The 12,711-nt window shown below is 38.5% G+C and overlaps 1 protein-coding gene across 14 annotated transcripts in view; it reads right to left on the bottom strand.

Moving 5' to 3' along the window:
• Positions 1-390: 390 nt before the first annotated feature.
• HEATR5A (HEAT repeat containing 5A) overlaps positions 391-12,711 on the bottom strand; it is a 97,309-nt gene continuing 84,988 nt past the window's right edge. For 9 of the 14 annotated variants that reach the window (XM_061394080.1, XM_061394082.1, XM_061394089.1 and 6 more), the window contains 5 exons: positions 12,066-12,338; positions 10,089-10,313; positions 4,758-4,927; positions 2,158-2,371; positions 391-1,881 (listed from right to left, as the gene is read on the bottom strand). In XM_061394080.1, coding sequence (XP_061250064.1) covers positions 1,574-1,881; positions 2,158-2,371; positions 4,758-4,927; positions 10,089-10,313; positions 12,066-12,338 — 1,190 coding nt within the window. In that variant the 3' untranslated portion in view covers positions 391-1,573. The remainder of the gene's footprint in view (positions 1,882-2,157; positions 2,372-4,757; positions 4,928-10,088; positions 10,314-12,065; positions 12,339-12,711) is intronic. The other 5 variants (XM_061394092.1, XM_061394091.1, XM_061394087.1 and 2 more) reach the window with 2 other exon arrangements.

The following is a 12,711-nucleotide window of genomic DNA, read 5'->3' on the forward strand; positions in this document are numbered from 1 at the left end:
AATGCACGGAAGAATATATAAAGTACTATAGGAACACAGGTCAAGAAGCAGTCATAGTTGCTTGGTCTGAGGAGAGGGTAAGAAGCCTTAAGGCGTTATCTAGGGAAAGTGACATTTTAAACCAGATCTAAAAGGAGTGGAAGTCAGCCCGACAGAACAGGCAGAGAAGGGCATTCAGGTGAAGGAAATAGTAAGTATACAAATTCATAGAGACGATTAGGAAGACAAAGAATGCAAACCACTGCAAAGAATGTGCCCAAAACAGGACTCTTAAGAGAAAATAGGCTGTTTTAGAGAAAGTATTATTTGCTCCACAGAAATGATTTTCTGGACTCTTTAAGACTAACCAGCCATCTTTTGTGGGTAAAATAATTTCACATACAAGAATGGTAAAGAAAATTAGCTTTATTTATGTAAATTAGAAAAATTGATTGTAGTGTTAGAATTTGTCAAATGTTTTCATTCTGAACAATTTACAAGTGTATTTATATACAAACATAATAAAATAGAGTACATCACATTGCTTTTGCTTGACTCCAAGTGTCTCTCCATTGTGAACATGCCCCTCTCACTTCGGGTTTTAATTTTTAATGGGGAAGTGCTTTGTTTTGACACAGTGTTTAATTCACACAGTATAACGCTGAAGTGGAAGGAGAGTCAATGATCATCAACAATTAAAAAATACTTTTCAACCAAAATGACTTCATCATCAGATTTTTCTATATTAAAATATGTTTCATGTTAAAAAAACATACTTTTATTCATTGATGATCTAAATTTATACTAAATTTAACATTTATAGAAACCCATAGTTAATTAAAATATAGATATGAATTATAAACGCATTGGTATGAATGTTTGCCACAAATGAAAATGAAGAAAATTGTTAGGAACAGAGGTAAAAGAAAATCCTTGGGAGAAATTGAAATGCCCTGGTTATATTTAAAATGATTAAAATGTCAATTTTCCAAACTCAATACAAATAAAACCAATAGATCATAAAATGTCATGATATTTATAGATATCGAATCTTAAGTTACACTGTAGGACTGTAATTAATTTGTACTATTATATATATATTAGATACTTCCAAGCCAAGTTTCCTAAATAGCTTTCCAGTCACTTACATTGTTCGAGAACTCCAAGAAAGTTTAATACAATTACTGAATAAGGCAGAATTTTAAATTAGCAATTGGGATACAATATAAATGCAGATAATTTAGAGTCAAATCTATATTTGTAAATGTATTAAGTATACCATATGTATGTAGACTGTTAGAAGAAATAAATTTTGTTTTTAAAGCAGTGGTTGGTTTTCTAAGTTTAGTTCTTTAGCATTTTATTGACATTCCTGGCAAGAATTCTGACTGAGCTGTGGTTTTATTATATGAAAGAAAAAAAAAAAAACCCACAAAAAGTAAGTTGGCTGTGACTTTCCAAATTAAGCTATTTAAATTAAAATAAATAGCCAGATCTCAAGTGCACTTGTGTCTAAAATGTCACTTTTGCCCCCAAAGTGAAGGAAATGATCAAGTATTGTGTTAAGGTGCTTACTAGTTTAAAAAAAAAAAAATCAGAGGAAGTTGGTCTTTAACTGGATGCTTGAACTCTTCCCAGAGTTCTTAGTATGTTTAGATGTTGGTGTCTTGACTTTGACAGTTTCCTGATTGCCCTTTATAGCAGCTTCAAGGCGGGCTTTCAAGGCTGGAGAAGAAGCCATTACACTTTTAAAGACGGATGAGTACTGAGGCCCAATCTGCATGAGATTTTGCAAAGCAAAGTCATGGAGATTTCTCATTATGGAAGTTGCTGATCCCAGGGCATGCTCGTCCAAAACGAAGGAAATGAGGATGGGCAGAAGACAGGCCACGAGTTGAGAGCCTGCAAAGAACACAGACCGTGTAAGCACCGGCTGCAGGGATGCAGATGTTCCATGCACACTTGACAGGAACCTATTTCCCCAGCCTGAAGGGAAGCAGTTCTTCCGATCTCTTCTCCCAAACCAATACTAAATAATATCAATACTTGGGGTTAACATCAACATCTGCCTTTCCGCAAGTGTGAAAATACAATATTAAGTGACTAGAGGGATGTTTTATACTTTAAAGAACATTCAGGTTCTGACTCTGTTCGTACGCATTCAGTGCTAGCACTTACGGTGCTGTTCCTCAGCCACGGCCACCAGTGCTTCCAAGACCTTTATGCCTTCTTGAAAGATTTGAAGCTCAGCAGTGTCTTCAGGTTTCCTCCTATTTATTTCCTGCAACTTTTCCACGATAGAGGATACTAAAGAGTAAATGTATGGATAGGAAACAGCTGGATTCGGATACTGAAAAATGGAAAGGAGGAGCTGATAGGTCTTGATTTGTACCTAGTCAGATAAGAGACAAGAAAAGTATAAACCATATATACAAGTTTACATTTACATTAAAATGTAAGTTTTAATTTTTAAAAGCTTAAAAATGTAAAGGAAAAAATTTTCCTACACCCCCACCCCCAAACTTAAACTTATTTCTATTTTATCTTCAATTCTGGAGGTCTAAACACTAAATTCAAGCCTGCATGCTAAAAGTGGTTGTGACAGCTTGGAGTGGGAATAAAGTAGTTAATTTTTCTTTTTTTGACTAGTTTCTATTTTCCCCCTTTATATGTCTCTGTAATATATATATTAAAAAAAAAGAACTTTGAAAAATATTTTGGAGATTTTAGAAAACGTTTTACATGAAGAATCACATATATCTGATGCAATGAAGGTGTTAGGGAACTGTGTCTAGACTGTATTAATTATATGTCACCATGTATCAGAGACACGACTTTGAGACTGCTACATAAAGCGCCTGTTAGGATAGAGGAAATAAACAGGACAGAAGAATAAAAGAATGCTCAAACTTCCGCACAATTGCACTCATCTCACATGCTAGTAAAGTAATGCTCAAAATTCTCCAAGCCAGGCTTCAGCAATACATGAACCGTGAACTTCCTGATGTTCAAGCTGGTTTTAGAAAAGGCAGAGGAACCACAGACCAAATTGCCAACATCCGCTGGATCGTGGAAAAAGCAAGAGTTCCAGAAAAACGTCTATTTCTGCTTTATTGACTATGCCAAAGCCTTTGACTGTGTGGATCACAATAAACTGTGCAAAATTCTGAAAGAGATGGGAATACCAGACCACCTGACCCGCCTCTTGAGAAATCTGTATGCAGGTCAGGAAGCAACAGTTAGAACTGGACATGGAACAACAGACTGGTTCCAAATAGGAAAAGGAGTACGTCAAGGCTGTATATTGTCACCCTGCTTGTTTAACTTCTTTGCAGAGTACATCATGAGAAATGCTGGACTGGAAGAAACACAAGCTAGAATCAAGACTGCTGGGAGAAATATCAATAACCTCAGATATGCAGATGATACCACCCTTATGGCAGAAAGTGAAGAGGAACTCAAAAGCCTCTTGATGAAAGTGAAAGTAGAGAGTGAAAAAGTTGGCTTAAAGCTCAATATTCAGAAAACGAAGATCATGGCATCTGGTCCCATCACTTCATGGGAAATAGATGGGGAAACAGTGGAAACGGTGTCAGACTTTATTTTTCTGGGCTCCAAAATCACTGCAGATGGTGACTGCAGCCATGAAATTAAAAGACGTTTACTCCTTGGAAGGAAAGTTATGACCAACCCAGATAGCATATTGAAAAGCAGAGACACTACTTTGCCAACAAAGGCCTGTCTAGTCCAGGTTATGGTTTTTCCAGTGGTCATGTATGGATGTGAGTTGGACTGTGAAACAGGCTGAGTGCCAAAGAATTGATGCTTCTGAACTGTGGTGTTGGAGAAGACTTGAGAGTCCCTTGGACTGCAAGGAGATCCAACCAGTCCATTCTGAAGGAGATCAGCCCTGGGATTTCTTTGGTGGGAATGATGCTGAAACTGAAACTCCAGTACTTTGGCCACCTCATGCGAAGAGTTGACTCATTGGAAAAGACTCTAATGCTGGGAGGGATTGGGGGCAGGAGGAGAAGGGGACGACAGAGGATGAGATGGCTGGATGGCATCACTGACTCGATGGACGTGAGTCTCAGTGAACTCCGGAAGTTGGTGATGGACAGGGAGGCCTGGCGTGCTGCGATTCGTGGGGTTGCAAAGAGTCGGACACTACTGAGTGACTGAACTGAACTGATACATCATATATACAAATAATCCCTTATTTAATTCACTGTGATGATGTTTGAAAGATTTTTTTTTTCTGAGAGAAAACCTGGTTCCTGAATTTTAGGAGTTTATTTGTGATCATGTGCTACAAACTTATTCTGTAGCACCTAAAAATATAGGAAATTAACCAAGTAAATAAAAGGATCAGAAAGGAATGGGATTAATTTGTATGTGCTGTTTTTGAAACTGGTCTCATTATTTTACAATCTTATACTGAAGGCATGTGCTAGAGTCTTCCTTTCCCTTCCCTTCTGAAGGAAAACCCACTAAAGTTCTAGGAATGTATCAGTTTTAAGATGTCCTATTTAAAATTTAGTTGGTGGTATTTTTAATCTTTTTTTTAAATCTTTCTCTAACTACATTCTATCCTCAGGGCCAAAAAACAAGACCATTAATATTTGACTTTAACCTAAGGAAATGAAATAATCCAAACCTAAAAATAAAAACTTCAGTCTGGTACTTTTTGTTGGAACCAACAAAATCACAAAGAAAAGTTTTTAAAAGCCTAAACGTATTCCTATTATTATAAACATCTGTCTTCTAAGGACACTTACCATAGGATCTTTTATCTCAAGAGTGGCCTTAAATTTCTCAATACAGCGCTTCTGAAGGCATGGGATCGTAGTTACTTCTGGACTTGTAGACAAAATAAATACTGTGATAGCCGTAAGCAGACTGACTTCATCAAGTTCTTGGTGTGTTCCATCTACTAAGGAGAAGTAATCTATGAAAAACAGATCCTGATACTGTCATATTTTCTGTCTTATGTATCTGTGAAACTTTCTCCAGTTTGGTAGTAACGATTTCTTTTGGGCACCAGAGGGTTGCAGACAATAATAAATAGTGACTTACTAAGAATCCTGGCAAATGATATAGCTTCAAAATGCACATTTTAAGTAATTCTAGAGTCAAGAATTACGAAAGTAATTATAATCTTCACAAGTAAAGTGAAAGTGAAGTCACTCAGTTGTGTCCAACTCTTTGTGACCCCATGGACTGTAGCCCACCAGGCTCCTTCCATCCATGGAATTTTCTAGGCAAGAGTACTGGAGTGGGTTGCCATTTACTTCTCCAGGGGAATCTTCCTGACCCGGGGATTGAACCCGGGTCTCCCACATTGCAGGCAGATGCTTTACTCTCTGAGCCACCAGGGAATCCCTCACAAGTAAAGAGATCAGTAAATACATATATATATTTACTAGATACATGCATTTATTGGTTGTGTGACCTTGGATATTTAACCCTGTCTTCACTTTTCTCATCTTGAAAATAGTACTTAAGTTTATAAGTTAAATGAGTTAATCCTCATATAGCATTCAGAATAGCATGTTGTACATAAATGCTCATAATAAATTAACTATTATTATTTTTATTGGGGAGAAATACAGAGTTGCTTGGACAATTGTCTTTTCTTTGCTAAGTTTAAAGTATTCATATTTTGATAATACATGTGTCAAATGAAAATAACTTAGCATTTTGTTACATATCCTATTTCTTAAGAGTATAGAAAAATGTGAAAATCTGTGTGTGTCACAATCATTTAAAGGAATTTTCTACTAGATGTAATTTACCTTCATTTTCCAAAGTCCTACTCTCATTAAATAATTTTAATAAACCTGCTGTGGAAAATCAATGTTATTTGAAAAGGCATGGCAAATTCAATTCATTAAATTGTGTAAGAATGGATTGCTACTTAGGAAGAAATCAGATATACATACTCTCTAACATTCACTCATCAAATACTGAAGAAACTTTTTATGTGCCAGCATTCTTTTTGGCTCTAGGAATACAATTTACAGAGAAGATGTACTATATGCCAGGAAGTAAATAAAGAAATTAATTTCAGCTAGTCACAAGGTCTGTGGCAACCCGGAGTTGCTACACCGGGCAGTCAGAGGCAAGTTTGAGGAGATTAATACTTGAATTGACACTTGCAACACAGCAGCAATGAAGGCAAAATATTATAGATGGAAGGAGATATATTTATAAGAATAATCTGGATAATTTTAAGGTAAAATAGGTGCAAGGCCTATTAAAATTACGAAAGCATTATTACAAGCACTTTATATTTAATCCTCACAGTAACATCATGAGAAAGGTATTCCTCATTTCCCCCATTTTATGGACAAGAAACTGAGGAACAGAAATTCAGTAATTTGCTACAATCACACAGTTATTAGTGAGGTGTTGAGTTTGATTCCAGAGAATATACTGGTACTTACAGTGCCACAGTGTTTCCCATACAGCCAAGTTATTTTTAGTCATTTACAGTGACTTGAAACTACAAGAGCTAGTCTATGTAGTATAAAAATCTCTTTTTATTCCCCGTAAGTAATGTTCTCCTGGGTTCCTCTTCCCCTTTCTTCTAAAATTTCCTTATTCTGCCACTCATGCCCCAATTCCCTTATGTGCTTAGTCTCTCAGTCATGTCTGACTCTTTGCGACCCCATGGAGGGTAGCCCGCCAGGCTCTTCTGTCCATGGGATTCTCCAGGCAAGAATACTGGAGTGGGTTGCCACGCCCTTCTCCAGGGGATTTTCCCCTCAAGGACTGAACCCAGGTCTTCCGCATTGCAGGCGGATTCTTTACCATCTGAGCCATCAGGGAAGCCCAAGAATACTAGAGTGGGTAGCCTATCCCTTCTCCAGGGGATCTTCCCGACGTAGGAATAGAAGTGGGGTCTCATGCAGTGCAGGCTGATTCTTATAAGCTGAGCTACCGGGGAAGCCCAATGTTCCTCTCTTTTACCTACAATAAGATGCACAGTTCCCTTAACATTAGCTCTATGTGGTAAGGAATTGAGGCCTCTTGCTAACAGCCAGTGAGAGACTAAGGCCTCTTACCAACAGCCACGAGCCAGAAATGGGTTCTTTGGCTGTGACCCTGGCCATCATCTTAACAGTAACTTCATGAGACACCCTGAGACAGAACCACCCAGCTACACAGCTCCCCGATTCCTAACCCTCTAACACTGTCAAGATAACAAATGTTTGTTCTTTGAAGCCACTAAGTTTTGGAGCAATCTGTTATGTTGTAAATGTTTTCCCTAGCACAATCAGCCCCTTCCTAATTTCTTCTCACTAGTGAGTCCAAATCTTTCATGTCCTAACCTCATTCCCCGACAGACAACAGAAAACCATCTGTGTGCCTGTGCGTGGAGATGAAAGAGGCAAGCTCATCATAACTCACCCTAACAACCTACACTTATTACTTTCCATCCTTACCTCCTTGTCTTCATACTGGCAGAGATTCATCCTTCTAAATGCGCTGTGAATTTTTTTTTTCCTTTTCTGCCTAGAAAAGGGATGCTGCTTTCTTCCCTAACAGTTCCAACTCCAACACTATCTCCACCTTTTCTCCCCACTAGCAGGAACTCATGCTAGACCCTCATCTGAAAAAAAAAAAAAAAAACAAAAAACCCACCTTCCTTGACCCTCTATCTTCCTTCGCTTTCTTGTCTTGTGGTCAAGAGAAGCCTGAACTTGATCCTTCCCCTCCTTCCTGCTCATTTGTGCCTAAACTCTGTAAAGCATGATCTCCAGAGTGTAATTTACACTGCTGCCCAGTCTCTAGTCATTAGAACTCTTTTCCTTGGATTCTGTTCCTGCATTATATTCAGAATCTCCTCCCATCTTGTCGCATAAACCCAAGTTAGGTGATTTCAACCATCCCACAGGTGGCACTGACAACTCCTGAACACATGCTGTCTAAAACCATCTCTAGCCAGCCTTTCTTGAATCCCTGACCGCTTCACAGTTTGTTCCACTTGATTATCCTGTAGACATTTCAAAATCAACTCACTATCTTCCCCTGAAAACCCTCCCTTTGGTATTTCTGTTAAGAGCACCATGAATGCTCAAATCACCTTAACCTTTCAACTCCTATAGCAAACTACCAGTAAATTTTGTTAACACTTGCTTAACATTTTAGTTTTCATTATCCCATTCCTCATATCCTTACTGCTACAATCTTGTCTCCAACAGTCTTGCTTTCTTCTCTGTGTTGCTGCCGAAGTGAGTCTTTAGAAACCCAAACCCTATCACTTCGATACCATTTTAAGAACATGCCTATTAAAGACAGTCCAAATCACCAATCATGCCAAACCTTTCATCATCTGACCCCATGTACCATCCAACTTCATCTCTTTACTCATTACCATTCACTACCTTCTTATTCTTTCCCCTCAAACCCACATTCACTCATTGCACTATTGCTGTCCCCAAATATACCGTACTATTTAAGTTTCCTGGTCTTATATCAAAATGTGTGAGAATACATTTCTATGATGTCTATGTGGAGAATAGAGAATACTTTCTTATCCTTTAGGAAACTCTCTTGAGAAATCTCTTCTGGTAGTTACAGAGGGGTACCACTGAGCTCCCCTCCATAGTGGGAGGTCCTGCCCAGCTGTGAGGAGCATGGTCAACTCCCTCAGGTTGACCTCAGCCCCAGAGTTGTCTTGACTGACATCATAGTCTTCAGGGGGCAGCCACATCTGAGCTGGAGTGCAAACCCTGTTGTCCTCTGAAAGGCAGTATTCAGAGGACCCCCGTAGGTGTGCTGAGTTCTGCTGGACACTCGTACTGCAGTATGACTACTTTTGCCTAACACTGCTTTCCCCACTGCCTTCAAAAATACTCGCTCGCCAAACTGCATCTCAGCATGCGCTTCCACAGAACCCTACTGTGACACTCTGCCTGGTTCACTCAAACAGAACCATTCTAATTTTTTGCCAGTTGTCTCTATTTCATTATACTAGAAATGCAGTGATAAGTAAGATACTACTGTTGCCTTCAGGAGCTTCTATGGTATTAATCACACCCAACGGCAATTTGTAGGTACTAGACTTCCCTAGTGGAGAAGGCAATGGCACCCCACTCCAGTACTCCTGCCTGGAAAATCCCATGGACGGAGGAGCCTGGTGGGCTGCAGTCCACGGGGTTGCTAAGAGTCGGACACAACTGAGCGACTTCACTTTGACTTTTCACTTTCATGCATTGGGGAAGGAAATGGCAACCCACTCCAGTGTTCTTGCCTGGAGAATCCCAGGGATGGGGGAGCCTGGTGGGCTGCCGTCTATGGGGTTGCACAGAGTCGGATACGACTGAAGCGACTTAGCAGACTTCCCTAGACTCCCAACTCTGCGCACAAAGTGTGTGGTCAATCAACTGCTGCATTTAACTGAAATCTTTTTACCATATGAAACAGAATATGGTGAACTATGACACTGATAAACAGAACAAAGAAGGCAGGGTTAATTGTAATATGTGTAAACACTTTTTACAATCACAATGACAATGTTGAAAATATATAACAATAACAGAGAAAAACTAATTTGAACAGATATTGAACATAATACTGGCTATCATTTACTGATATATGCCAAGTAAAAAGTGAAATAATTTTCATATATGTTACTGATCTAACAGTTTCCTGTAACACAGTCTCCTTATTTTGTTAATGAGAAAACTAAGGCTCAGAGAATTAGATAGCATGTCTAGTCACAGCACTGGTGCTGGAGTAAGGATATAAACCAGATCAGTCTTGAGTTATAATGTATATCTTATCCAGTTTTCAGTATACTGTATTAAAAAATTCTGACATGGATGACACCATATTTTAAAATTAACGTATTATTACATTTGAATGTCTCTCACTGTCAACACACAGGCTTCTAGCCATTTTTTTGCATTAACGTTAAAGATACTAAAATGAGACCACAGATACCTGCTACCTATGATACTTATCCTCTAAATATGTAGTGAACATGGTCTCTTCTAGATGAGACTGCCAAACACGATCAAGTAAACAGCTTATTCTCAAAAAACTGTCCATCTTGCTTTTTAAAACAAACTGCACAACTGCTTCCAAAGAGCCTGACTTACCTGGATCCCAACAGTCAAGAATCGTAGTTAAAGCACTACGGAGAAGGTCCGTCCAAGCAGTATGGCTCTTTTCTGCTCGGGCCATGGGAGAAGACAATATTCCTTTCAGAGCCTGTAGGGAAGCTGCAACCGTTGAAGACAGCTGGCCCCCAGGTAACTTCACGGCAGTTTCCCTGAGGACTCCAATTGTGAGGTACAGTATAGTAGGAAGGATTGAGATGCTTCCTATAAGACATTTTGAAAAACACTATTTCAGTCTGTATGTAGTTCCTCAAAAGAAATTACCAAATGAGTAAGGTTATGTCAAAGATTTCTAGCTTTTAAGATTATTTTTCATTAATGATTATAATAATTTTAATAACCTTAAGATGTTAAAGGTTGGATAAAATTTAGGTTCTAATTGGAGATGTTATTTAAATTATATCACAGTATCATTATCTTGTGCTGTGTGATTTTATTTGGTAGTTGACATTGAATTTATTTTTTTTTTTAGTGTGGTAAAATATTTTTAACAAAAATTTACCACTTTAATCTTTTTTTTTTTTTTTAAATTTGGCTGTGCTGGGTGTTAGTTGTGGCATGTGGGATCTAGTTCCCTGATCAAGGATCAAGCCCAGGCCACCTAATGGAGTCTTAGCCACTGGACCACCAGGCAAGTCCCACTTTGACCATTTTTAAGTGTATGGCTCAGTGGCATTAAGTACATTCACTACCACTATGCATTTGGGGGGTTTATTTTATATTAAGCCTTGCAATTTGCAGTGAGTTAGTACAAAAAATTAAAAGTTTCCATGGCTACTAAGTAGTTAAAAAGTCACTTTGTTTAAAAGGAAAGGGAAGAGAGACTAAAGTTAAAACGGTCAATTAAGTTTTCCCAGGGGCTATCCACAAAACTCATGTAGTGTATTTTTGCCCTTAATCCTTTGCTAGTCACTTTTTATGCATTCTTGGTATAAGGCAGGTGTGAGAATAAGGAATACAAGGTTTTAAGTCAAACTGAAGCTTGAAGTTATATTAAGTTTATAATATATATTATATGAGACTTACGAAGACTTATATGCTGTCTGCATATAAGTCTGTCAAGTCACATCTAAGCAGAAATATGCTTACCAATTAAGTATCTATTAAGTACTGAGTCCTTATTAGGTGCTAGGGTACTAGAGGGTAAACATTTAGCTGGAAATAAGACATATGTCTGTGTATATATATATATATATATATGTATATTTATCTTCTCTATATAATAATAGATTACATATAATGCCTCTATATATAACAAAAAAACCTATGTATACACATATGGAAGCTGTACACACACACACACACACACAGAAAAACAAAACTCAGTATGAGAGTTTTTAGGGAAGCCTTCATGGATGAAGCAGGGCTGGAGTTGAATTTCAAAGGAAGGCAGAATTTTAAAAAGGAGAGAAGGGCTGGTGTCATTTCAGATCAAGTAACACCACTGGCAATAGCACAGAACGCGGCTAAGCATGGAACCTCCTAGGTTTATGGTTCACACAGAAGGTATCAGGAGGCAGCTGTACTCAGCAGAGCCCTGTGGAGAGCCTTAGAGACTACACTAAAAGTATGGACTTGATTCCAAACAGAACTGGATATGATGAGAAGCTTCTATCAAAACTGAGGCAGGGAAAATCCATTAGATACTATATACCAAAAGACGCCCCAGAGAGATTAATTGCCATCAACTGGCTTAAAATATTTCTTAAAAAAAAAAAAAACCCACCATTGAAGAGCATTATTTTTCTAGAGTACATGCTGTCCCTATATTTACTTTCATCCTTTTAGTAAAATAAATTACTTTATCATTAATCGTAAAGGATTAAAGACAATACCCAAATCTTTGGGTCACCATTTGTTTAATGAAAAAAAGATTAGCAACCATTATCTCCATTACCTATTAAAACCATTTCTCTCCTTTCGGGTCAAGTAAAGCCATCACATACCACAACATACCTTCAGGAGAGCACACTGCAGGAAGTTCAGAGAGGATAACTAACGCGGCTGAAACCAACCTACTTCCATCTTCTGACAGCATCTGTGGCTTTGCTGCTTTGACTCCTGGGCTACCTGTCAATTTAGGATTTAGCCCTGGGAGCTGCCTAACTAGAATGCACACACACAGCTCCAATGTTGCAAAGACCAAAGACTTCCCAGGCACAAGTCCTCCTGTGTCCTTTCCCTCTCCAAATTCTGGCAAGGTTTCCTTTTCAGCAGCTCCATCATCGACTGGAAAACAAAAAGACCAGTGTTGAATAAATACTTCACGTTTGCTTTGCTTCGCTTCTGTTGTAGGTAACACATTTAAATGGGTCAAGCCTTGGGTCTTAAAGAATGAAAGAGAAAGCAGTTATGGAGGTAAAAGGAGTTGTTGTCTTTATTTGGACTTCTTACTGTAGTGGATCAAAAGAAATCCTCGGGGACCTTCTCAGCCTTGCATATTGTCTGGTTAACTCCATGCAGTTAAGATGTGAACCTGAAAGCTAGAGCTCCAGCACTGACTTTACCACCGTAAGCAGTGGCTGGGCAGAAAGATACGGACTGAGGTCTCTGTCTTTATGAAACTGCCATCTCAGCCCAGGACTGCCAACCTCTGGAGATC

This window comes from Bos javanicus, chromosome 21, assembly GCF_032452875.1.
Source record: "Bos javanicus breed banteng chromosome 21, ARS-OSU_banteng_1.0, whole genome shotgun sequence".
Classification (NCBI taxonomy): Eukaryota; Metazoa; Chordata; class Mammalia; order Artiodactyla; family Bovidae; genus Bos; species Bos javanicus.